This window comes from Pristiophorus japonicus, chromosome 9 (assembly GCF_044704955.1).
Source record: "Pristiophorus japonicus isolate sPriJap1 chromosome 9, sPriJap1.hap1, whole genome shotgun sequence".
Lineage (NCBI taxonomy): Eukaryota > Metazoa > Chordata > Chondrichthyes > Pristiophoridae > Pristiophorus > Pristiophorus japonicus.
In genome coordinates this window covers 46,342,133-46,366,150 of record NC_091985.1, presented here as the reverse complement: position 1 = coordinate 46,366,150, position 24,018 = coordinate 46,342,133, and the positions used below count along the sequence as shown (strand labels likewise).

Below are 24,018 nucleotides of genomic sequence, written 5' to 3'. Positions count from 1 at the left end.
TGTAGTTTCCCAATCTACCTTAGCCAACTCGCCCCTCATACCTACGTAATTTGCTTTATTTAGATTTTAGACCCCAGTTTTGGATTTAACTAAATCATTTTCAAACTCAATGTAGAGTTCTATCATATTATGGTCACTCTTGCCTAAAGGCCCCTTTACTACAAGGTTATTAATTAACCCTTTCTCGTTGCACAATACTAGATCTAAAATAGCCTGTTCCCGAGTTGGTTCCCCAACATACTGATCTAGAAAACTATTTTGTATACATTCCATAAATTTGCCCTCCACAGTATTACTGCTAATTTGGTTTGCCCTGTCTATATGTAGATTAACGCCCCCCCCCCCCCATGATTATTGTATTACCCTTGTTACCTGCGTCTATAATTTCCTGATTTATACACTACCTTATATTGGGCTCAATTTTCCCCAATGATTTGCACCGTTTTTTTTTAGCAGGCTGCTTTTTCTGGCCTAACTTAAAAATCTGCAGTTTCCTCAATCAATGTGCACCAGAGTAATTCATTTAGTTAAGTTTTTTTTTTCATCCAAAGGGGGCATAATCAGCCACCTACGCCAATTCTGGCCATTTAGTGAACTTTGGCTAGCTGATAGTTACTCCATTTCTGCTTCGGCCAGCGTATGTGGCTTCTCGAGAAAACGCTTTCGGATAGTTAAAGAAATCCGCGCAGGTAAGTAAATCAGAGGCCATTTGGCCTGGGCTAGGGGCGGGAAGCGAAATGGACCTGGACCGGCACTTACCCAGGGACCAGAAAGGCTCGGCAGGGGTGGGAGCAAACTTAGTGGCACGCACTCGGCGGTCACAGCGGACCGGGAAGGCACACACTCGGCGGTCACAGCGGACCGGGACCAGCACTCACTCGGGGCCACAGCGGACCGGGACCGGCATGCACTCGAGGCCACAGTGGACCAAGAAGGCACCTCACTCAGAAACAGGTGACCAACTCGGAGCTGCACTGCGCATGTGCGTCCATTGCAGCGACGTCAAAAAAACTTAGGTTTCTTTTCCCGCGCATGCGCAAAAGGCCCAGCAGGGAGTCGGGAGGCGGAGCGGCAGCATCGTCAGGAGGCCTACAAGAGGCCAGCAGTCGTCGAGGAGGCCAGCTGGTGCAGCTGCAGCAGGAAGACAAAAAAGTAGAAAGAAATCAAAAGGTGATGTCACAGCCAAGGGGGTAATTGATTGGCTGGTGATTGGTAAGTAGTTTTTCTTTTTCTTTTCTGAATCAGTAAGTAACCTTTAGCATTGTTGCCAATTTAAGTTTATCTAAGGGTTAAGTCACGGCAGGAGAGCTTGGACACGTGTTATGCTCCTCCTGTACTATGTGGAAAGTCAGGGACGCTTCCGATGTCACTGACGACTACGTGTGCGGGAAGTGCATCCGCCTGCAGCTCCTGACGGACCGCATTGCGGCACTGGAGCTGCGGATGGATTCACTCTGGAGCATCCACGATGCTGAGAATGAAGTGAATAGCACGTTTAGCGAGTTGGTCTTACCGCAGGTAAAGGGTACACAGCCAGATAGGGAATCGGTGACCAACAGGAAGAGCAGTGCAGTGGTCCCCTGCGGTCATCCCCCTGCAAAACATATGCACCGCTTTGGGTACTGTTGAGGGGGATGACTCATCAGGGGAAGGCAGCAGCAGCCAAGTTCATGGCACCGTGGGTGGCTCTGCTGCACAGGAGGGCAGGAAAAAGAGTGGGAGAGCTTATAGTGATAGGGGATTCAATTGTAAGGGGAATAGATAGACGTTTCTGCGGCCGCAATCGAGACTCTAGGATGGTATGTTGCCTCCCTGGTGCAAGGGTCAAGAATGTCTCTGAGCAGGTGCAGGGCATTCTGAAAAGGGACGGTGAACAACCAGTTGTCGTGGTGCATATAGGTACCAACGACATAGGTAAATAAACGGGATGAGGTCCTACAAGACGAATTTAGGGAGCTCGGAGCTAAATTAAAAAGTAGGACCTCAAAAGTAGTAATCTCAGGATTGCTATCAGTGCCACGTGCTAGTCAGAGTAGGAGTTGCAGGATAGCTCAGATGAATACGTGGCTTGAGGAGTGATGCAGAAGGGAGGGATTCAAATTCCTGGGACATTGGAACTGGTTCCGGGGAGGTGGGACCAGTGCAAACAGGACGGTCTGCACCTGGGCAGGACCGGAACCAATGTCCTAGGGGAAGTGTTTGCTAATGCTGTTGGGGAGGCGTTAAACTAATATGGCAGGGGGATGGGAACCTATGCAGGGAGACAGAGGGAAGTAGAATGGGGGCAGAAGCAAGAGATAGAAAGAAAAGTAAACGTGGAGGGCAGAGAAACCTAAGGCAAAAAGCAAAAAGGGCCACATTACAGCAAAATTCTAAAGGGGCAAAGTGTGTTGGAAAGACAAGCCTGAAGGCTCTGTGCCTCAATGCGAGGAGTATTCGGAATTAGGTGGACGAATTAACTGCGCAGATAGCAGTTAACGGGTATGATGTAATTAGCATCACGGAGACATGGCTCCAGGGTGACCAAGGCTAATGTAACACCACTTTTTTTAAAAAGGGAGGGAGAGAGAAAGCGGGTAATTATAGACCAGTTAGCCTGACATTAGTAGTGGGAAAAATGTTGGAATCAATTATTAAGGATGAAATAGCAGCGCATTTGGAAAGCAGTGACAGGATCGGTCCAAGTCAGCATGGATTTATGAAGGGGAAATCATGCTTGACTAATCTTCTGGAATTTTTTGAGGATGTAAATAGTGGAGTGGACAAGGGAGAACCAGTGGATGTGGTGTATTTGGACTTTCAAAAGCCTTTTGACAAGGTCCCACACAAGAGATTGGTGTGCAAAATCAAAGCACGTAGTATTGGGGGTAATATACTGATGTGGATAGAGAACTGGTTGGCAGACAGGAAGCAGAAAGTCGCGATAAACGGGCCCCTTTCAGAATGGCAGGCAGTGACTAGTGGAGTGCCGCAGGGCTCAGTACTAGGACCCCAGCTCTTTACAATATATATCAATGATTTGGATGAAGGAATTGAGTGTAATATCTCCAAGTTTGCAGATGACACTAAATTGGGTGGTGGTGTGAGCTGTGAGGGGAACGCTAAGAGGCTGCAGGGTGACTTGGACACGTTAGGTGAGTGGGCAAATGCATAGCAGAAGGAGTATAATGTGGATAAATGTGAGGTTATCTACTTTGGGGGCAAAAACGCGAAGACAGAATATTATCTGAATGGCGGCAGATTAGGAAAAGGGGAGGTACAACGAGACTTGGGTGTCATGGTTCATCAGTCATTGAAAATTGGCTTACAGGTACAGCTGGCGGTGAAGAAGGCAAATGGTATGTTGGCCTTCATAGCTAGGGGATTTGAGTATAGGAGCAGGGAGGTCTTACTGCAGTTGTACAGGGCCTTGGTGAGGCCTCACCTGGAATATTGTGTTTAGTTTTGGTCTCCTAATCTGAGGAAGGATGTTCTTGCTATTGAGGGAGTGCAGTGAAGGTTCACCAGACTGATTCCCAGGATGGCAGGACTGACATATGAGGAGAGACTGGATCAACTGGGCCTTTATACATTGGAGTTTAGAAGGATGAGAGGGGATCTCATAGAAACACATAAGATTCTGACGGGACGGGACAGGTTAGGTGCGGGTAGAATGTTCCCGATGTTGAGGAAGTCCAGAACCAGGGGACACAGTCTTAGGATAAGGGGTAGGCCATTTCAGACTGAGATGAGGAGAAACTTCTTCACTCAGAGAGTTGTTAACCTGTGGAATTCCCTACCGCAGAGAGTTGTTGATGCCAGTTCATTGGATATATTCAAGAGGGAGTTGGATATGGCCCTTACGGCTAAGGGGATCAAGGGGTATGAAGAGAAAGCAGGAAAGGGGTACTGAGGGAATGATCAGCCATGATATTGAATGGTGGTGCAGGCTCCAAGGGCCGAATGGCCTACTCCTGCACCTATTTTCTATGTTTCTAAGGACTGGCTGTGTTTTTCGGCGCAGACCGCAGGCTCCACCCCCCGAGGCAACTGGCCACGCTGCGCGGGTGCGGATTACAGCAGAAACATCGCGGAAAGTTTGGACATGTTTTTCTGCCGCATTTCTGGACCTAAATAAGCGCCGCAACTCTGGCAATATGCCAGAAAACTGGCTTGGGGAAAATTGAGCCCAAAACAACTACTGTTTTGGGGCTCATAAACAACTCCCAACCATGTTTTCTGCCCCTTTCGGTTTCTTAGCTACACTCAAACTGATTCTACTTCTTGATTTTCTGAGCTAAGACTCTACTGTCTTTATCCCAATCCTTTATTATCAGGGCTGCCCTCTTACCTTTACCGATTTGTCTAACTCTTTTAAAAGTTAAGTATCCTGGAATATTTAGTTCCTAACGTTGGTCACTTTGCAATCAAGTCTTGTAATGGCTATTAGATCAAACCTATTGTGCTGGATTTTCATCATTTAGCCCTACCACTGGTTTTCCAGTGGTATTTCGGTGCTATTTTAAAAATCGCTTTTTTTTTAACCACTGAAATAGCACTTTCACTCAAGGCCGCTATTTTCATCAAATATGACCGGTGGTAGGGCTAACTGTATTTCGTTCTTATTTTTGATTTGTGCAACACTGAAAGTAAAATGGGTGGCAATTTTGTGGGTGGTAAAAATGGTGGTATTGATGAATTTACCTCTGATGGTAATTTTCGGTGGTATTTCGGTGTTGGAGTCTTGGCCGCAAGTAAAAGAAGTGCAGGGTGGGAGCTGATGTTTTATTGCTGTTTTTGTTAATGCTGTCATTGTAGTTCTTCTTGTGTTATTGTTATATTGTTGCATAAATTTTTAAATCATTGGCAGTTAAAAAAATTATTTATTTATTTGACTTTTACATTTTTCAAAGTTTACAACATTTTATAAAATGTTGTTAAACCTAATCATTCTTGTACTGTTGTCTAATTTTTAGAAAATGAAGAGTAAAACTCAATTATAGAATGGGTGGTAAAGGTGAAACGTAACTCTCACTGTTCAAGCAAAGCTTTGATTTATGAGTTGCTGATGTCCTCAGATATCCTCAAATGTTCTCAAAATGACCTCCAATTTCTTAAATAGCCTTAAAATGTCCTTCAATTTTCTCAAATAATCCACTAAAAGCCTCAAATAACCTTAAAATCTAACTCTGAACTCACATAAAGATGTCTGTATAAAACTCAGCCTTCTCTCATGTGGAATGGACTGCAGCTCCGTTTTTTAAAATGGCTTCCATAGCACTGGATTCAATCAGATGAGATCAGATAAGACTGCACTTTTCTCGGTGGTAATTTAGGCCGGTGGTAAAAATGGTGGTATTGCTGAATCTGGTAATTTTCGGTGGTATTTTGGTGTTGCACACTTAATGACGTCATAAAAAAATAAGATTGGTATTTTTTTTACCACCGGTGGTAAATCACTGATGAATTTAACATCAGTAGTATTTCGGTGCTAAATTATGAAATTGGCGATATTTCGGTGGTAATTTGCAATAAATTTACCACTGGTGGTATATTCGGTGGTAAATGGTCGAAAAAATGATGAAAATCCAGCCCATTAATTTCTAACTGTGCTATTCATCTATTTTGTTGCGAATGCTTTGCGCATTCAGATAATAGTGCCTTTAGCTTGAACTTTTTTCTATTTTTCCCTGATGTCACCTTAATCACCGATGCTCGGTTATCTTTGTTATTCTCTCTGTCACTTCCTGACCCACTCTGCTTATTTTTACCTAAAGCTCTGCTCTGCTCTCGAGCTTTGACATTTCCCTTGCTGTTTTTAAATTTACTCTTTCCTGAATCCTCCCCCCACCCTTCATTAGTTTAAAACCTTGTCTACTGCCCTAGTTATTCGATTCGCCAGGGCACTGGTTCCAGCCCAGCGTCAGTGGAGCCTGTCCCAATGGAACAGCTCCCTCTTTCCCCAGTACTGGTGCCTGTGGCCCATGAATCGAAACCTCTATCTCCCACACCACTCTTTCAGAGGCAAATTCTGAAGTCACATATAGGCCAGACCGGGTATGGATGGCAGATTTCCTTCCCTGAAGGACATTAGTGAGCCAGATGGGTTTTTACGACAATCACCATTACTGACACCAGATTTATTTAATTAACTGAATTTAAATTCCCCAACTGCTGTGGTGAGATTTGAACTTGCGTCTCCAGATCATTAGTCCAGGCGTCTGGATTTCTAGTCTCGGAATATAAGCACTATGCTACCATATGCTGTATATGACAGTGTATATTTGTACACTAGATCTGCATGTTTTGGTGTGACCAAATTTATGCAGCAGATTGTACAATTAAGCCTTTAGATCCCCCAAAAGAAGTATCCTTCCTTTTCAAGATCTCAGAAGATGGTCTAGCCAAGAAAGTATTATTGGAGTTGATTCTTATAATATCTGCAGAACCTGTTCCTCAGTTAACCATTCCTATCAACAAATTTAAGTCCGATCAATTTAAGCTGCTGTGGGTTTCCATATGCTCTTTCCCAATGCCATTAAGAAGTTGTAGATCAGTAATTTCTCTAGATTTACTTGACCGCTACATTTTGGAAAATGTGTAAAATCCAACTTTTGTCCCATGATTGCTGTGCAGGTTACTAAATTAAATAATTTAATCTTACATTTCTGTTGCAGCTTCTATTGTGATTCCTGCTGGTAGAAGTGTTCAGAATTTTACATCTGCAGAACTGGTAAGTGTTATATTAATAAATAATCCTGCTTTGTTATTTTTATTCCTATTCAAAATTTATATGGGAACTGTAGCCTCGTGGTTATGATACTTGACTGGTAGCCAGAGATCATGAGTTGAAGTCCCACCAAGGCATATTGTGAAATTGAATTCAATGGCCCCAATATTTACGGGCTGCACATTCGGAGTGGGTGGGCGGGGGCGGGGGGGTGGGGGGGCGCGCAGGGTGGAGGATTTATTGTTGGGAAACCCGTAAGTACAGGATTCCTGAACGTTCTGCAATTTTTAACTGCAGCATGTTTTTAAAAAAATATTTCTGACAGGCCAGTTGCCTGTCGGGCGGGAAAGCCTGCAGTATGCTGCAGAGGAACAGGTAAGGGGTACAGTAACATAGTGGTTATGTTCCTGGACTAGTAATCCAGAGGCCTGGACTAATCCGGAGACATTCAAATCCCACCACGGCAGCTGAGGAATTTAAATTCAAATTATTAAATATATCTGGTATTAAAAAGCTAGTATCAGTAATGGTGACTATGAAACTACCAGATTGTCATTAAAAACTCATTTGGTTCACTAATGTCCTTGCGGGAAGGAAATCTGCCATCCTTACCCGGTCTGATCTGTATGTGACAGCAATGTGGTTGACTCTTATCTGCTCTCTGAAATGGCCTAGCAAGCCACTCAGTTGTATTCAAGATGGAGGCTCACCACTACCTTCTCGAGGGCAGTAAGGGATGGGCAATAAATGCTGCCCTTACTGTCGCTGTCCACATCCCGTGAATGAATTTTTTAAAAAAAAAGGGAAGCAGGGCGACATCGCTGTCTGGGGTTCTAGTTGGTGCGGGTGTAGAGGTCGGGCTGGAAGAGATTGCGGCGGGGTGACGAAGGTGGTTGGGGGAGAGATTGCTTTTAGTGGTTCTAGGGAGTGGGAGAGATCATGGAGGGATGATGATGGTGGTTGGGAGTGTTACCCTCATTGGGCTCAAGTTTTGGTCTGAGTTGCTCCTATTTTCTTGGAGCAACTAGTTTAGAATGGAGCATCTTAGAAATTGCAATTCTTGGCATTTAGTTTGCTTCAGTTCTAGTGAGTTAGAATAGTTTCATTTTAGAACAGTTTTTTTTCCAAAAGGGGACGTGTCCAGCCACTTATGCCTGTTTTGCAAGTTTAGGCAGTGAAAACTTACTCCATTCTAAGTTAGTTTGAAGTAAGTGTAGATTTTTGTACGCTCAGAGAAACCTTGCCTACACTTTAGAAAATAGGCGCAGGGAATGAGAGATGGGTGGGGGGGGAGAGTTTACAAGCATTAAACACTTCACTTTTACAAATAAAGGGCCCAAGTTTCCACACGCGCCTAGAGCGGCGCAGTCCCGACCTGGACGCCCGTTTTTCGCGCCACAAAGTGCGTCTAAAAAAAATCCTCGGTATTGTCCACCTACTTGCAGGTCCTCTGTCCCTCGGCGCAGCCAGCACGAGCTGTGGGGGGGCGGAGCCAGGTCCCTGCGCTGAAAACAGTGCCGGGAGCTCTGTACATGCGCGCTACAGTGGGCACGCAAGTGCAGTAGCTCCAGGCGCCGAACTGTGTGGGAGGGGCCCGAAGCACGCAGCCCCTAGCCCTGGCTGAATGGCCTCACTGGGGCTGCGTGAATAAGGCTCCTCCCACGGCCAGCTCCTGCTCCGGGCCCCCCCCCCCGGACCCGACACTCGCTCCCCCCCCCCCGCCTCCGGACCAGACCCGACACCCGCTCCCCCCCCTGCCTCCGGACCAGACCCGACACCCGCTCCCCCCCCCTCCGCCTCCGGACCAGACCCGACACCCGCTCCCCGCCGCCTCCGGACCAGACCCGACACCCGCGCCCCCCCCCCCCCCCCCCCGACTGACCCGACCCGAGCTCCTGTTCCCGCTCCCCGCCTCCCCTACTCGACTCGCGCTCCTGTTCCCGCTCCCCGACCCGACCCTACCCGCGCTCCTGTTCCCGCTCCCCGCCTCCCCGACTGGACCCGCACTCCCGCCCCCCGACCCGACTCTCCCCCCCCCCCCCCCCCCCCCCCACTGGACCCGACCCGACTCCCACTGGACCTGACCCGACCTACGCTCCCGGACTGGATCCGACCTGACCTTCCTTCTCTCACTCACACACTCACACACTCACACACTCTCTCCCTTCCCCCCCCCCTCTCTCTCTCTCGCTCTCTATCCGACCCGAACCTCCCCGACCCGACCCAACCCAACGCCACCTACCTGTAAATCTGGTGCTGGGGACGGGCCCTGCCCGAAGTCTCGGGCCGGCCCGTTCAGCCTTCGGTCCCGAAAGGCCTGCCTGAAGCACTTTCACACAGGTAGGAAAATGGTTTATTTAATCTTTTCTTTGCTTATAAATGTTTATTCAGGTTGGATTTATTTGTATACGTATAAATAAGGATTTATTATAAAATTTAATGATTTCCCTTCCCCCCCCCCCCACCTCGTTCTGGACGCCTAATTTGTAATCTTCACTTGCTCCATTCTACTTTAGTTTGGAGTACGTTTTCACTGTGGAAACTTTCAAATCAGGCGTCAGTGGCCGGACACGCCCCCTTTTGAAGAAAAAATTCTGTTCCAAAGTAGAACTGTTCTACCTGACTAGAACTGCAGAAAAAAAAATGTGGAGAATTGCGATTTCTAAGATAGTCCGTTCTCCACCAGTTGCTCCTAAAAAATCAGGCGCAAATCATGTGGAAACTTGGGCCCATAGAGCCATCATCAATAATAAATGATCAATAAATCAATTACTATAATGTTTTGAAAATGATTACACCATCCCACACCATAACTATTTTTTGAGGTAGTAAATCTGCTAATTAACTGTTGACATGCCTAATCACAACTGACTATCTCAGCCAGTTCCTCCGAACATACGTCTTGGATTACAAGCTTACTGTGCTTCGTGCATTGCTAAATCAGACATGCTTCAGAACTGCCCCTCCTTTACCATATTAATTGCTTTTACAGAATCCTAGGTAAACTAAAAAGTAGGACCTCAAAAGTAGTAATCTCAGGATTGCTACCAGTGCCACATGCTAGTCAGAGTAGGAATCGCAGGATAGCTCAGATGAATACGTGGCTTGAGGAGTGGTGCAGAAGGGAGGGATTCAAATTCCTGGGGCATTGGAACCGGTTTTGGGGGAGGTGGGATCAGTACAAACCGGACAGTCTGCACCTGGGCAGGACCGGAAGCAATATCCTGAGGGGAGTGTTTGCTAGTGCTGTTGGGGAGGAGTTAAACTAATATGGCAGGGGGATGGGAACCAATGCAGGGAGGCAGAGGGAAACAAAAGGGAGACAGGGGCAAATGATAGAAAGGAGAATAGTAAAAGTGGAGGGCAGAGAATCCCAAGGCAAAAAACAAAAAGGGCCACATTACAGCAAAATTCTAAAGGGGCAAGGTGTGTTAAAAAGACAAGCCTGAAGGCTCTGTACCTCAATGCGAGGAATATTCGGAATAAGGTGCGCAGATAGCAGTTAATGGATATGATGTAATTGGCATCACAGAGACATGGCTCCAGGGTGACCAAGGCTGGGAACTCAACATCCAGGGGTATTCAACATTTAGGAAGGATAGACAGAGAGGAAAAGGAGGTGGGGTGGCGTTGCTGGTTAAAGAGGAAATTAATGCAATAGTAAGGAAGGACATTGGCTTGGATGATGTGGAATCGATTATGGAAGGAGCTGCGGAATACCAAAGGGCAGAAAACGCAGATGGGAGTTGTGTACAGGCCACCAAACAGTAGTAGTGAGGTTGGGAAAAGCATAAAACAAGAAATAAGGTGTAAAGTCCTGTCCCTGCAGTACAGATTCACATGAGGCACATACTGAAGTCAAGGTCACTCAGGACCTGTACCTTTATTACACAGCTCTCGAATGCCTCACTTGCTTGAGACCTGTCCTTATATACGGTCTGGGACAGGTATCCAGTGTCTCCTGCAAGTGCACCCTTGGTGGTAAGGTAAGCTTGTGATTACAGGTCATCTCTAGTTACAGTCATGTATAACATGGTAAGATACAGTTATGGACAGTAGAGTGAGACACATAACATAAGGTATGTGTGCAATAAAGGTACAGCAGTTATCATGGGCGACTTTAATTTACATATAGATTGGGTTAACCAAACTGGTAGCAATGCGGTAGAGGAGGATTTCCTGGAGTGTATTAGGGATGGTTTTCTTGACCATGTTCAGCCATGAACTCATTGAATGGCGGTGCAGGCTCGAAGGGCCGAATGGCCTACTCCTGTACCTATTTTCTATGTAATGTTTCTATGTAATATGTCGAAGAACCAACTAGAGAGCTGGCCATCCTAGACTGGGTGATGTGTAATGAGAAGGGGCTAATTAACAATCATGTTGTGCGAGGCCCCTTGGGGAAGAGTGACCATAATATGGTAGAATTCTTTATTAAGATTGAGAGTGACACAGTTAATTCAGAAACTAGGGTCCTAAACTTAAGGAAAGCTAACTTTGACGGCATGAGGCGTGAATTGGCTATAATAGACTGGCAAATGATACTTAAAGGGTTGACGGTGGATAGGCAATGGCAAACATTTATAGATCATATGGATGAACTTCAATAGTTGTACATCCCTGTCTGGAGTAAAAATAAAATGGGGAAGGTGGCTAAACCGTGGCCAACAAGGGAAATTAAGGATAGTGTTAGATCCAAGGAAGAGGCATATAAAGAGGCATATAGAGAGGCAGCAAACCTGAGGACTGGGAGAAATTTAGAATTCAGCAAAGGAGGACAAAGGGTTTAATTAGGAGGGGGGAAATAGAGTATGAGAGGAAGCTTGCCGGGAACATTAAAACTGACTGCAAAAGCTTCTATAAATATGTGAAGAGACAAAGATTAGTGAAGACAAACGTAGGTCCCTTGCAGTCGGACTCAGGTGAATTAATAATGGGGAACAAAGAAATGGCAGACCAATTGAACAAATACTTTGGTTCTGTCTTCACGAAGGAAGACACAAATGACTTTCCGGATGTACTAGGGGACCGAGGGTCTAGTGAGAAGGAGGAACTGAAGGATATCCTTATTAGGCGGGAAATTGTGTTGGAAAAATTGATGGGATTGAAGGCCGATAAATCCCCGGGGCCTGATTGTCTGCATCCCAGAGTACTTAAGGAGGTGACCCGAGAAATAGTGAATGCATTGGTGATCATTTTCCAACAGTATCGACTCTGGATCAGTTCCTATGGACATAGAAACATTGAAACATAGAAAATAGGTGCAGGAGCAGGCCATTCAGCCCTTCTAGCCTGCACCGCCATTCAATGAGTTCATGGCTGAACATGAAACTTCAGTACCCCCTTCCTGCTTTCTCGCCATACCCCTTGATCCCCCGAGTAGTAAGGACTTCATCTAACTCCCTTTTGAATATATTTAGTGAATTGGCCTCAACTACTTTCTGTGGTAGAGAATTCCACAGGTTCACCACTCTCTGGGTGAAGAAGTTTCTCCTCATCTCGGTCCTAAATGGCTTCCCCCTTATCCTTAGTCTGTGACCCCTGGTTCTGGACTTCCCCAACATTGGGAACATTCTTCCTGCATCCAACCTGTCCAAACCCATCAGAATTTTAAACGTTTCTATGAGGTCCCCTCTCACTCTTATGAACTCCAGTGAATACAAGCCCAGTTGATCCAGTCTTGGTTGATAGGTCAGTCCCGCCATCCCGGGAATCAGTCTGGTGAATCTTCGCTGCACTCCCTCAATAGCAAGAATGTCCTTCCTCAAGTTAGGAGACCAAAACTGTACACAATACTCCAGGTGTGGCCTCACCAAGGCCCTGTACAACTGTAGCAACACCTCCCTGCCCCTGTACTCAAATCCCCTCGCTATGAAGGCCAACATGCCATTTGCTTTCTTAACCGCCTGCTGTACCTGCATGCCAACCTTCAATGACTGATGTACCATGACACCCAGGTCTCGCTGCACCTTCCCCCTCCCTAATCTGTCACCATTCAGATAATAGTCTGTCTCTCTGTTTTTACCACTAAAGTGGATAACCTCACATTTATCCACATTATACTTCATCTGCCACGCATTTGCCCACTCACCTAACCTATCTAAGTCACTCTGCAGCCTCATAGCATTCTCCTCGCAGCTCACACTGCCACCCAACTTGTGTCATCCGCAAATTTGGAGATACTACATTTAATCCCCTCGTCTAAATCATTAATGTACAATGTAAACAGCTGGGGCCCCAGCACAGAACCTTGCGGTACCCCACTAGTCACTGCCTGCCATTCTGAAAAGTACCCATTTACTCCTACTCTTTGCTTCCTGTCTGACAACCAGTTCTCAATCCACGTCAGCACACTACCCCCAATCCCATGTGCTTTAACTTTGCACATTAATCTCCTGTGTGGGACCTTGTCGAAAGCCTTCTGAAAGTCCAAATATACCACATCAACTGGTTCTCCTTTGTCCACTTTACTGGAAACATCCTCAAAAAATTCCAGAAGATTTGTCAAGCATGATCTCCCTTTCACAAATCCATGCTGACTTGGACCTATCGTGTCACCATTTTCCAAATGCGCTGCTATGACATCCTTAATAATTGATTCCATCATTTTACCCACTACTGAGGTCAGGCTGACCGGTCTATAATTCCCTGCTTTCTCTCTCCCTCCTTTTTAAAAAAGTGGGGTTACATTGGCTACCCTCCACTCCATAGGAACTGATCCAGAGTCAATGGAATGTTGGAAAATGACTGTCAATGCATCCGCTATTTCTAAGGCCACCTCCTTAAGTACTCTGGGATGCAGTCCATCAGGCCCTGGGGATTTATCGGCCTTCAATCCCATCAATTTCCCCAACACAATTTCCCGACTAATAAAGATTTCCCTCAGTTCCTCCTCCTTACTAGACCCTCTGACCCCTTTTATATCCGGAAGGTTGTTTGTGTCCTCCTTAGTGAATACTGAACCAAAGGACTGGAGGGTAGCTAATGTAACACCACTTTTTAAAAAAGGAAGGAGAGAGAAAACAGGTAATTATAGACCGGTTAGCCTGACATCAGTAGTAGGGAAAATGTTGGAATCAATTATTAAGGATGAAATAGCAGTGCATTTGGAAAGCGGTGACAGGATCGGTCCAAGTCAAATGGATTTATGAAAGGGAAATCATGCTTGACCAATCTTCTGGAATTTTTTGAGGATGTAACTAGTAGAGTGGACAAGGGAGAACCAATGGATGTGGTGTATTTGGACTTTCAAAAGTCCTTTGACAAGGTCCCACATAAGAGATTGGTGTACAAGATCAAGGCAGATGGTATTGGGGGTAATGTACTGACATGGATAGAGAATTGGTTGGCAGGCGGGAAGCAGAGAGTAGGGAGAAACGGGTCCTTTTCGGAATGGGAGGCACTGACCAGTGGAGTACCGCAGGGCTCAGTGCTGGGACCCCAGCTCTTCACAATATACATTAATGATTTGGATGAAGGAATTGATTGTAATATCTCCAAGTTTGCAGATGACACTAAACTGGGTGGCAGTGTGAGCTGTGAGGAGGATGCTAAGAGGCTGCAGCGTGATTTGGACAGGTTAGGTGAGATGGCAGATGCAGTATAATGTGGATAAATGTGAGGTTATCCACTTTGGTGGCAAAAACACGAAAGCAGAATATTATCTGAATGGCGGCACATTAGGAAAAGGGGAGGTGCAACGAGACCTGGGTGTCATGGTTCATCAGTCATTGAAAGTTTGCATGCAGGTACAGCAGGCGGTGAAGAAGGCAAATGGCATGTTGGCCTTCATAACTAGGGGATTTGAGTATAGGAGCAGGGAGGTCTTACTGCAATTGTACAGGGCCTTGGTGTGACCTCACCTGGAATATTGTGTTTAGTTTTGGTCTCCTAATCTGAGGAAGGACGTTCTTGCTATTGAGGAAGTGCAGCGAAGGTTCACCAGACTGATTCCAGCGATGGCTGGATTGAGATATGTGGAGAGACTGGATCAACTGGGCCTCTAAACACTGGAGTTTAGAAGGATGAGAGGGGATCTCAAAGAATCGAATAAGATTCTGACGGGACGGGATGCGACAGATTAGATGCGGCAAGAATGTTCCCGATGTTGGGGAGGTCCAAAACCAGGGAACACAGTCTTAGGACAAGGGGTAGGCCATTTAGGACTGAGATGAGGAGAAACTTCTTCACTCAACGAGTTGTTAACCTGTGGAATTCCCTACCGCAAAGAGTCGTTGATGCCAATTCATTGGACATATTCAAGAGGGAGTTAGATGTGACCCTTACGGCTAAAGGGATCAAGGGATATGGAGAGAAAGCGGGAAAGGGGTACTGATGTGAATGATCAGCCATGGTCATGTTGAATGGTGGTGCAGGCTCGAAGGGCTGAATGGCCTACTCCTGCACCTATTTTCTATGTTTCTATGTAACACAAATCTACACGCAACGGGTAGGTGGAGATAAAAGCTGCATAAAGTACTTTAAAACATCCAGTAACACAGGATTTTTACACCCTCAAGTGATTTTTGTATAGTTTATCAAAATATTTGAAGCTGTCTGGACAACAATGCATTTTTAGCTTTGTCATTGTAAACCCCCAAATGGCTGAACCACTGTGAGAAAGCTCATTGTAATTGTTTCTTCAGAAATTAATGCAAAAACACACAACTCCATGGGGTGGGGGAGAACAGACACATGTTTAGGAACAAGCCCATCCCTTTTTAAATAATCTCAACCTCAGAAACCCCACTTTTCCCCATATCCTTCAATCATTTTCTCTCCAGAAACTTACCTTAAACTCATTTATTCCAGACTTTGTTCTTTATAGTACTCCCGGCTGAACGCGGCAGGCACTGTTCCCGCAGGTCGCGGCGGGGAGCCCATTCGGCCAGGGCTAGGGACGGCGGGCTTCGGGCCCCTCCCACACAGCCTGCATAGATTCGGGGGTGAGGAGCTACTGCACATGCACGCACACTCTGGCGCATGTGCAGAGGTACAGCGCCGGGACCTGGCTCCGCCTCCCGCCCATTGTGCTGCGCTCTGCCGAGGGCCTTCATCGTTCCGAGGTCGCTGCAGGGAGTATAGCCAGGTAACTTTCAGGCACGGTTTTTGTTCGAAAAAGTCGGCGCAGCTCACTGAGGGCACGCGCCGTTCTAAGCATGGGGGCAAACTTGGGCAAGTACCTCGTGGGTGGCCTGCTTATATACTGTGCTCCTAAGCGATGCTGGGTTCCCTTGGGACTCCAACAGGTAGGCCCTCTGGTGGTCAGGTATAATGCAGGTTACAAAGGGTTAAATACATAACATCACTCCCCCATGAAGTCAACAGTACACTTATTTTACAAGGTGAGACGATCTGGGGCTTTGCGCTCCCTTGTCGATCATCTCGGTACAAATGCTGGTGTGGGTGGGTTGGTCAGTTCTTCACTGGGCTGTTGGGCAGCTGGCCTTGCCAGGCTGCTGGGGATGATAAGTTCGGTTTCATGGTCAACTATGATGTCAGTTGCCACTTGTGTGTGTGTTGGAAGGTCAAAGTTGGTGGTGTCCTCTTCAGGTTGTTTGTAACTGTTGGTGAACCGCAATTTGATTTGGTCCAAGTATTTTCTGTGCGTTTTGTCCATTGGTCTGTTTGACCTGAAACACCCTACTCCCCTCTTTGGCTGTGACTGTGCCAGCGAGCCATTTGGGACCATGTCCATAATTGAGCACAAACACGGGATTATTGATCTTAATATTGTGTGACAAATTTGCGCGGTCATGGTAGACACTTTGTTGATGCCGCTTGTTCTCCACATGATCCTGTAGATCAGGGTGGACAAGAGAGAGCCTTGTTTTAAGTGCTCTTTTCATGAGCAGCTCAGCTGGTGGAATACCGGTGAGTGAGTGAGGTCTGGTGCAGTAGCTGAGCAGTACTCGGGACAACCGGGTCTGCAGGGAGCCTTCCGACACGCGTTTCAAGCTTTGCTTGATGGTCTGAACTGACAGTTCCGACTGGTCGTTGGATGCGGGCTTGAACGGGGCAGATGTGACATGTTTGATCCCATTGCGGGTCATGAATTCCTTGAACTCGGCACTGGTGAAGCACGGCCCATTGTTGCTGACTAGTACATCAGGCAAGCCATGCGTGGCAAACATGGCTCGTAGGCTTTCATTGGTGGCCATGGATGTGCTTACAGACATTATTGCACATTCAATCCATGTTGAGTAAGCGTCCACGACAACCAAAACATTTTGCCTAGGAATGAGCCCGCATAGTCTACATGGCCATGACCATTAGCGGTGCCTCTCTGGGTGCATTGCTCAACTGAGAGCAAGTGTTGCACTGGCGCCTGCATGACTCTAAATCTGAGTCGATGCCAGGCCACCACACATGGGATCTGGCTATGGCTTTCATCATTACGATGTCTGGGTAGGTGTTGTGCAGTTCGCAAATAAATGTGTCTCTGCCTTTCTTTGCGTCTGTGGAATGGCTTAATCGCTTCCTGCATCTCCACTGGGACACTGGAGCTCCCATGGAGGACATAATTTTTTTTACCAAGGATCCTGGCTGGTCCAGGTCCTGATCTGGCGGGCCATAACGGGGGACTTCTCGTTCTCAAATGCCTCCATGACCATGAGCAAGTCCGCTGGCTCTGCCATTTCCACCCCGGTGGTGGGCAATTGTAGCTGACTGAGAGCATCTGCGCAGTTCCCTGTGGCGGATTACATAGTTGTATGCCGACAGTGTGAGCGCCCATCTTTGGATGCGGGCAGAGGCATTGGTATTAATCCCTTTGCTCTCTGAGAATAGTGATATTGAGCGGCTTGTGGTCAGTTTCAAACTCGAACTTGAGGCCAAATAAGTACTGGTGCATTTTTTTTTTACCCCGTAAACGCACTCCAGACCCTCTTTTTCAACCATGCTGTAGGCCCTTTCGGCCTTGGACAAACTCCTGGATTCATACGCAACTGGTTGCAAAAGTCCCGATTCATTGGCCTGTTGTAACACACATCCGACCCCGTATGACGACGCATCGCAAGCTAACACTAATCGTTTACATGGGTTATACAGGACAAGCAGTTTGTTAGAACATAAGAAGTTTCTGGCTTTCTTAAAGGCAGCCTCTTGTGAATTCCCCCATACCCAGTCGTCTCCCTTGCGCAGTAGCGCATGTAGGAGTTCTAGAAGGGTGCTTAACCCAGGTAGGAAATTACCGAAGCAGTTAAGAAGTCCCAGAAACGACCACAGCTCCGTCATGTTCCGTGGTCGCGGTGCGTTCTTGATGGCCTCCGTCTTGGCGTCGGTGGGTCTGATGCCGTCTGCCGCGATTCTCCTTCCGAAGAATTCGGTGTCCTGTGCCAGGAAAACACACTTCGAGCGTTTCAACCTGAGCCCCACACGATCCAAACGACCAAGAACCTCCTCCGGATTCTTCGTACTCCATAGTGTCCTGACCTGTAACCAATATGTCGTCCTGGAAGATCACTGTGCAAGGAACCGACTTTAGCAGGCTCTCCATGTTTCACTGGAAGATCGCTGCGGCGACCGAATCCCGAACGGGCACCGGTTGTAGATAAACAGATCTTTGTGCATGTTGATGCAGGTGAGGCCTTTTGAAGACTCCTCCAGCTCCTGCGTCATGTAGGCCGAGGTCAGATCCAGCTTGGTGAACATCTTCCCTGCAGCCAGGGTCACAAATAGGTCATCTACCTTGGGTAGTGGGTACTGGTCCTGCAGCGAAAAACGGTTAATCGTTACTTTATAGTCCCCGCAAATTCTAACCATACTGTCCTCCTTGACAATCGGACTGGCCTCATCGTTGAATTCCACCGGCGCGATGATGCCTTCACGTTGCAGCCTGTCCAGCTCGATTTCCACTTTTTCATGCATCATGTACGGTACTGCCCGAGCCTTGTGGTGGATGGGTCGCATACCAGGAACCAAATGGATCTGCACTTTCGCCCCCGAGAAGCGTCCAATGCCTGGCTCGAATAACGAAGGCAACTTGCTTAGAACCTGGGTACATGCGGTGTCGTCGACGGACGAAAGTGGTCGGATGTCATCCCAGTTCCAGCGGATTTTCCTCATCCAGCTTCTGCCAAACAACGTGGGGCCATCTCCTGGCACAATCCACAGCAGGGGTTCGTGTACTGCTCCATCATAGGGGACTTTGACTTCAGCACTGCCAATTACAGGGATTAGTTCCTTGGTGTAAGTCCTTAGTTTGGTGTGAATGGGGCTGAGCTTGGGCCTGTGTGCCTTCTTTCCCCACAGCCTGTCGAAGGCCATTTTACTCATTATGGACTGACTTATCCCCGTGTCCAGCTCCATAGACACTGGAATGCCGTTCAGTTCAACTTTCAACATTATTGGTGGGCATTTTGTCGTGAACATGTGTACCCCGTACACCTCTGCCTCCTCAGTTCGAGTTTCCAATTCAGCCTGATCCACTGTGGATCGATCTTCCTCTGCAACGTGGTGATTTGCAGGGTTTGCCGCTCGCCTGCACATTCGTTGGAGGTGTCCCATTGTTCTGCAGCCATTGCACGCATAGTGCTTAAAGTGGCTTTGATGGGGCTGGTGATCACCTCCGTAGCACCAACAGGGTGTTAACTGCCTCGCATTAACAGATGATGGCGGACTCTGGGTCAGTTGAGGTCAGGCCACAGCAGCCGCAGTGTATGTTCTGCCCTTAAAATTTTTGCTCAAAACGGAAGTTACTTTATGCACAGTACTGACCAAAGCTGCTTTGTTCTGCAAAATCTGCTTGGCATTGTCGCTGGTGGACATAAATGCCTGGGCAATCGTTATAGCTTTACTCAGATTCAGAGTTTCTACAATCAACAGTTTGCACAGGATTGTCTCCTGTCTGATGCCCAGTACAAAAAAAGTCTCTGAGCATTTGTTCTAGGAATCCTTCAAACTCACAATGTCCTGCAAGGCGCCTTAGTTCGGCGACGTAGCTCGCCACTTCCTGGCCCTCCGATCGTTAACACGAGTAGAACCGATATCTCGCCATCAAAACACTTTCCTTAGGATTTAGGTGCTCCCGCAACAGCGTACACAATTCTTCGTAGGATTTCTCTGTTGGTTTTGCCGGGGCCAGGAGATTCTTCATGAGGCCATAGGTTGTTGCCCACAGACAGTTAGGAGGATCGCCCTTCGTTTAGTAGCGTTCTCGTCCCCTTCCAGCTCGTTGGACACGAAGTATTGGTCAGGCCTCTCCACGAAGGCCTCCCAGTCGTCCCCTTCTGAGAACTTCTCCGGGATGTCGACTGTTCTTTGCATTTTCGCGCGGTTGTTCGTGCTAGTCAGAGTAGGAATCGCAGGATAGCACAGATGAATACGTGGCTTGAGCAGTGGTGCAGCTGGGAGGGATTCAAATTCCTGGGGCATTGGAACCGGTTCTGGGGGAGGTGGGACCAGTACAAACCGGACGGTCTGCACCTGGGCAGGACCGGAACCAATGTCCTAGGGGGAGTGTTTGCTAGTGCTGTTGGGGAGGAGTTAAACTAATATGGCAGGGGGATGGGAACCAATGCAGGGAGACAGAGGGAAACAAAAAGGAGACAAAAGCAAAAGACAGAAAGGAGATGAGGAAAAGTGGAGGGCAGAGAAACCCAAGGCAAAGAACAAAAAGGGCCACTGTACAGTAAAATTCTAAAAGGACAAAGGGTGTTAAAAAAAAAAAAACAAGCCTGAAGGCTTTGTGTCTTAATGCAAGGAGTATCCGTAATAAAGTGGATGAATTAACTCTGCAAATAGATGTTAACAAATATGATGTGATTGGGATTACGGAGACGTGGTTCCAGGATGATCAGGGCTGGGAACTCAACATCCAGGGGTATTCAACATTCAGGAGGGATAGAATAAAAGGAAAAGGAGGTGGGGTAGCATTGCTGGTTAAGGAGGAGATTAATACAATAGTTAGGAAGGACATTAGCTTGGATGATGTGGAATCTATATGGGTAGAGCTGCAGAACACCAAAGGGCAAAAAACGTTAGTGGGAGTTGTGTACAGACCTCCAAACAGTAGTAGTGATGTTGGGGAGGGCATCAAACAGGAAATTAGGGGTGCATGCAATAAAGGTGCAGCAGTTATAATGGGTGACTTTAATATGCACATAGATTGGGCTAGCCAAACTGGAAGCAATACGGTGGAGGAGGATTTCCTGGAGTGCATAAGGGATGGTTTTCTAGACCAATATGTCGAGGAACCAACTAGGGGGGAGGCCATCTTAGACTGGGTGTTGTGTAATGAGAGAGGACTAATTAGCAATCTCATTGTGCGAGGCCCCTTGGGAAAGAGTGACCATAATATGGTGGAATTCTGCATTAGGATGGAAAATGAAACAGTTAATTCAGAGACCATGGTCCAGAACTTAAAGAAGGGTAACTTTGAATGTATGAGGCGTGAATTGGCTAGGATAGATTGGCGAATGATACTGAAGGGGTTGACTGTGGATGGGCAATGGCAGACATTTAGAGACCGCATGGATGAACTACAACAATTGTACATTCCTGTCTGGCGTAAAAATAAAAAAGGGAAGGTGGCTCAACCGTGGCTATCAAGGGAAATCAGGGATAGTATTAAAGCCAAGGAAGTGGCATACAAATTGGCCAGAAATAGCAGCGAACCCGGGGACTGGGAGAAATTTAGAACTCAGCAGAGGAGGACAAAGGGTTTGATTAGGGCAGGGAAAATGGAGTATGAGAAGAAGCTTGCAGGGAACATTAAGACGGATTGCAAAAGTTTCTATAGATATGTAAAGAGAAAAAGGTTAGTAAAGACAAACGTAGGTCCCCTGCAGTCAGAATCAGGGTAAGTCATAACGGGGAACAAAGAAATGGCACTCCAATTGAACAAGTACTTTGGTTCGGTATTCACTAAGGAGGACACAAACAACCTTCCAGATATAAAAGGGGTCAGAGGGTCTAGTAAGGAGGAGGAACTGAGGGAAATCTTTATTAGTCGGGAAATTGTGTTGGGGAAATTGATGGGATTGAAGGCTGATAAATTCCCAGGGCGTGATGGACTGCATCCCAGAGTACTTAAGGAGGTGGCCTTGGAAATAGCGGATGCATTGACAGTCATTTTCCAACATTCCATTGAATCTGGATCAGTTCCTATCGAATGGAGGGTAGCCAATGTAACCCCACTTTTTAAAAAAGGAGGGAGAGAGAAAACAGGGAATTATAGACCGGTCAGCCTGACCTCAGTAGTGGGTAAAATGATGGAATCAATTATTAAGGATGTCATAGCAGCGCACTTGGAAAGAGGTGACATGATAGGTCCAAGTCAGCATGGATTTGTGAAAGGGAAATCATGCTTGACAAATCTTCTGGAATTTTTTGAGGATGTTTCCAGTAGAGTGGATAAGGGAGAACCAGTTGATGTGGTATATTTGGACTTTCAGAAGGCTTTCGACAAGGTCCCACACAAGAGATTAATGTGCAAAGTTAAAGCACATGGGATTGGGGGTAGTGTGCTGACATGGATTGAGAACTGGTTGTCAGACAGGAAGCAAAGAGTAGGAGTAAATGGGTACTTTTCAGAATGGCAGGCAGTGACTAGTGGGGTACCGCAAGATTCTGTGCTGGGGCCCTAGCTGTTTACACTGTACATTAATGATTTAGACGAGGGGATTAAATGTAGTATCTCCAAATTTGCGGATGACACTAAGTTGGGTGGCAGTGTGAGCTGCGAGGAGGATGCTATGAGGCTGCAGAGTGACTTGGATAGGTTAGGTGAGTGGGCAAATGCATGGCATATGAAGTATAATGTGGATAAATGTGAGGTTATCCACTTTGGTGGTAAAAACAGAGACTATTATCTGAATGGTGACAGATTAGGAAAAGGGGAGGTGCAACGAGACCTAGTACATCAGTCATTGAAGGTTGGCATGCAGGTACAGCAGACGGTTAAGAAAGCAAATAGCATGTTGGCCTTCATAGCGAGGGGATTTGAGTACAGGGGCAGGGAGATGTTGCTACAGTTGTACAGGGCCTTGGTGAAGCCACACCTGGAGTATTGTGTACAGTTTTAGTCTCCTAACTTGAGGAAGGACATTCTTGCTATTGAGGGAGTGCAGCGAAGGTTCACCAGACTGATTCCCGGGATGGCGGGACTGACCTATCAAGAAAGACTGGATCAACTGGGCTTGTATTCACTGGAGTTCAGAAGAATGAGACGGGACCTCATAGAAACGTTTAAAATTCTGACGGGTTTAGACAGGTTAGATGCAGGAAGAATATTCCCAATGTTGGGGAAGTCCAGAACCAGGGGTCACAGTCTAAGGATAAGGGGTAAGCCATTTGGGACCGAGATGAGGAGAAACAACTTCACCCAGAGAGTGGTGAACCTGTGGAATTCTCTACCACAGAAAGTTGTTGAGGCCAATTCACTAAATATATTCAAAAAGGAGTTAGATGAAGTCCTGACTACTAGGGGGATCAAAGGGTATGGCGAGAAAGCAGGAATGGGGTACTGAAGTTGCATGTTCAGCCATGAACTCATTAAATGGCGGTGCAGGCTAGAAGGGCCGAATGGCCTACTCCTGTACCTATTTCCTATGTTTCTATGTTTACCTCATTGCCAATTGTTAAACTTATAATAAATGGTCAGACTGAGTACTGTGTGTAATGAGCAAGTGTGACCTTAGCTCCTTTATTAAGATTCCAGAGTGCAGGTACCTCGTGGGTGGCCTGCTTATATACTGTACTGATGCCTTGGGATTCCAACAGGTAGGCCCTCTGGTGGTCAGGTGTGATGCAGGTTACAAGTCGTTAAATATGTAACTGGGACAGAGATGGTGGTTGGAGTAGAGATCGTGGAGATGATGGTCAGGGGTCCAATTCGGGTGGGGGGGGGGCGGAAGCAGACAGATTGTAGGTGGAGATGGGGTGTCGGACAGATCGTGGAAGGTTTACGGTAAGCTTGTTGGGCCTGGAGGGGGGAACACTCATGTTCTTCCTGGCACACAGCAGTGCTGTAAAGACACTTACCTGATGAATCCGGCCCTTCTCGCCTCCTTTTATCTGCTGGGTTTCTGTCAGGAAACATGGCCGACGTGAGTTTAAAATTAAAAAGTTTGTTAAAATGGAGGCTCACAGCCTCCTTAAAACATTTTACTGACTGATTCGAGGGGCCAATTGGCCTACTCTTGCTCTTATTTCTTATGTTCTCTCCCCAACTTCTGTCTGAGGCTGAACCAGACTGTTTGCAACCTTGGTGTTATAATTGACCCTGAAATGAGCTTTCGACCACATATCTGTAGTGTAACTAAGAGTGCCTATTTCCACCTCCATAACATCGCTCGTCTCCGCCTCCC

General features: G+C 46.9%; 1 protein-coding gene across 1 annotated transcript in view; it reads left to right on the top strand.

Moving 5' to 3' along the window:
• The window catches only part of LOC139273031 (stonin-1-like), a 249,855-nt gene that overhangs the window by 173,534 nt on the left and 52,303 nt on the right, over positions 1-24,018 (top strand). The window contains exon 6 of the mRNA XM_070889313.1: positions 6,657-6,712. Within this exon, the coding sequence (XP_070745414.1) occupies positions 6,657-6,712 (56 nt within the window). The remainder of the gene's footprint in view (positions 1-6,656; positions 6,713-24,018) is intronic.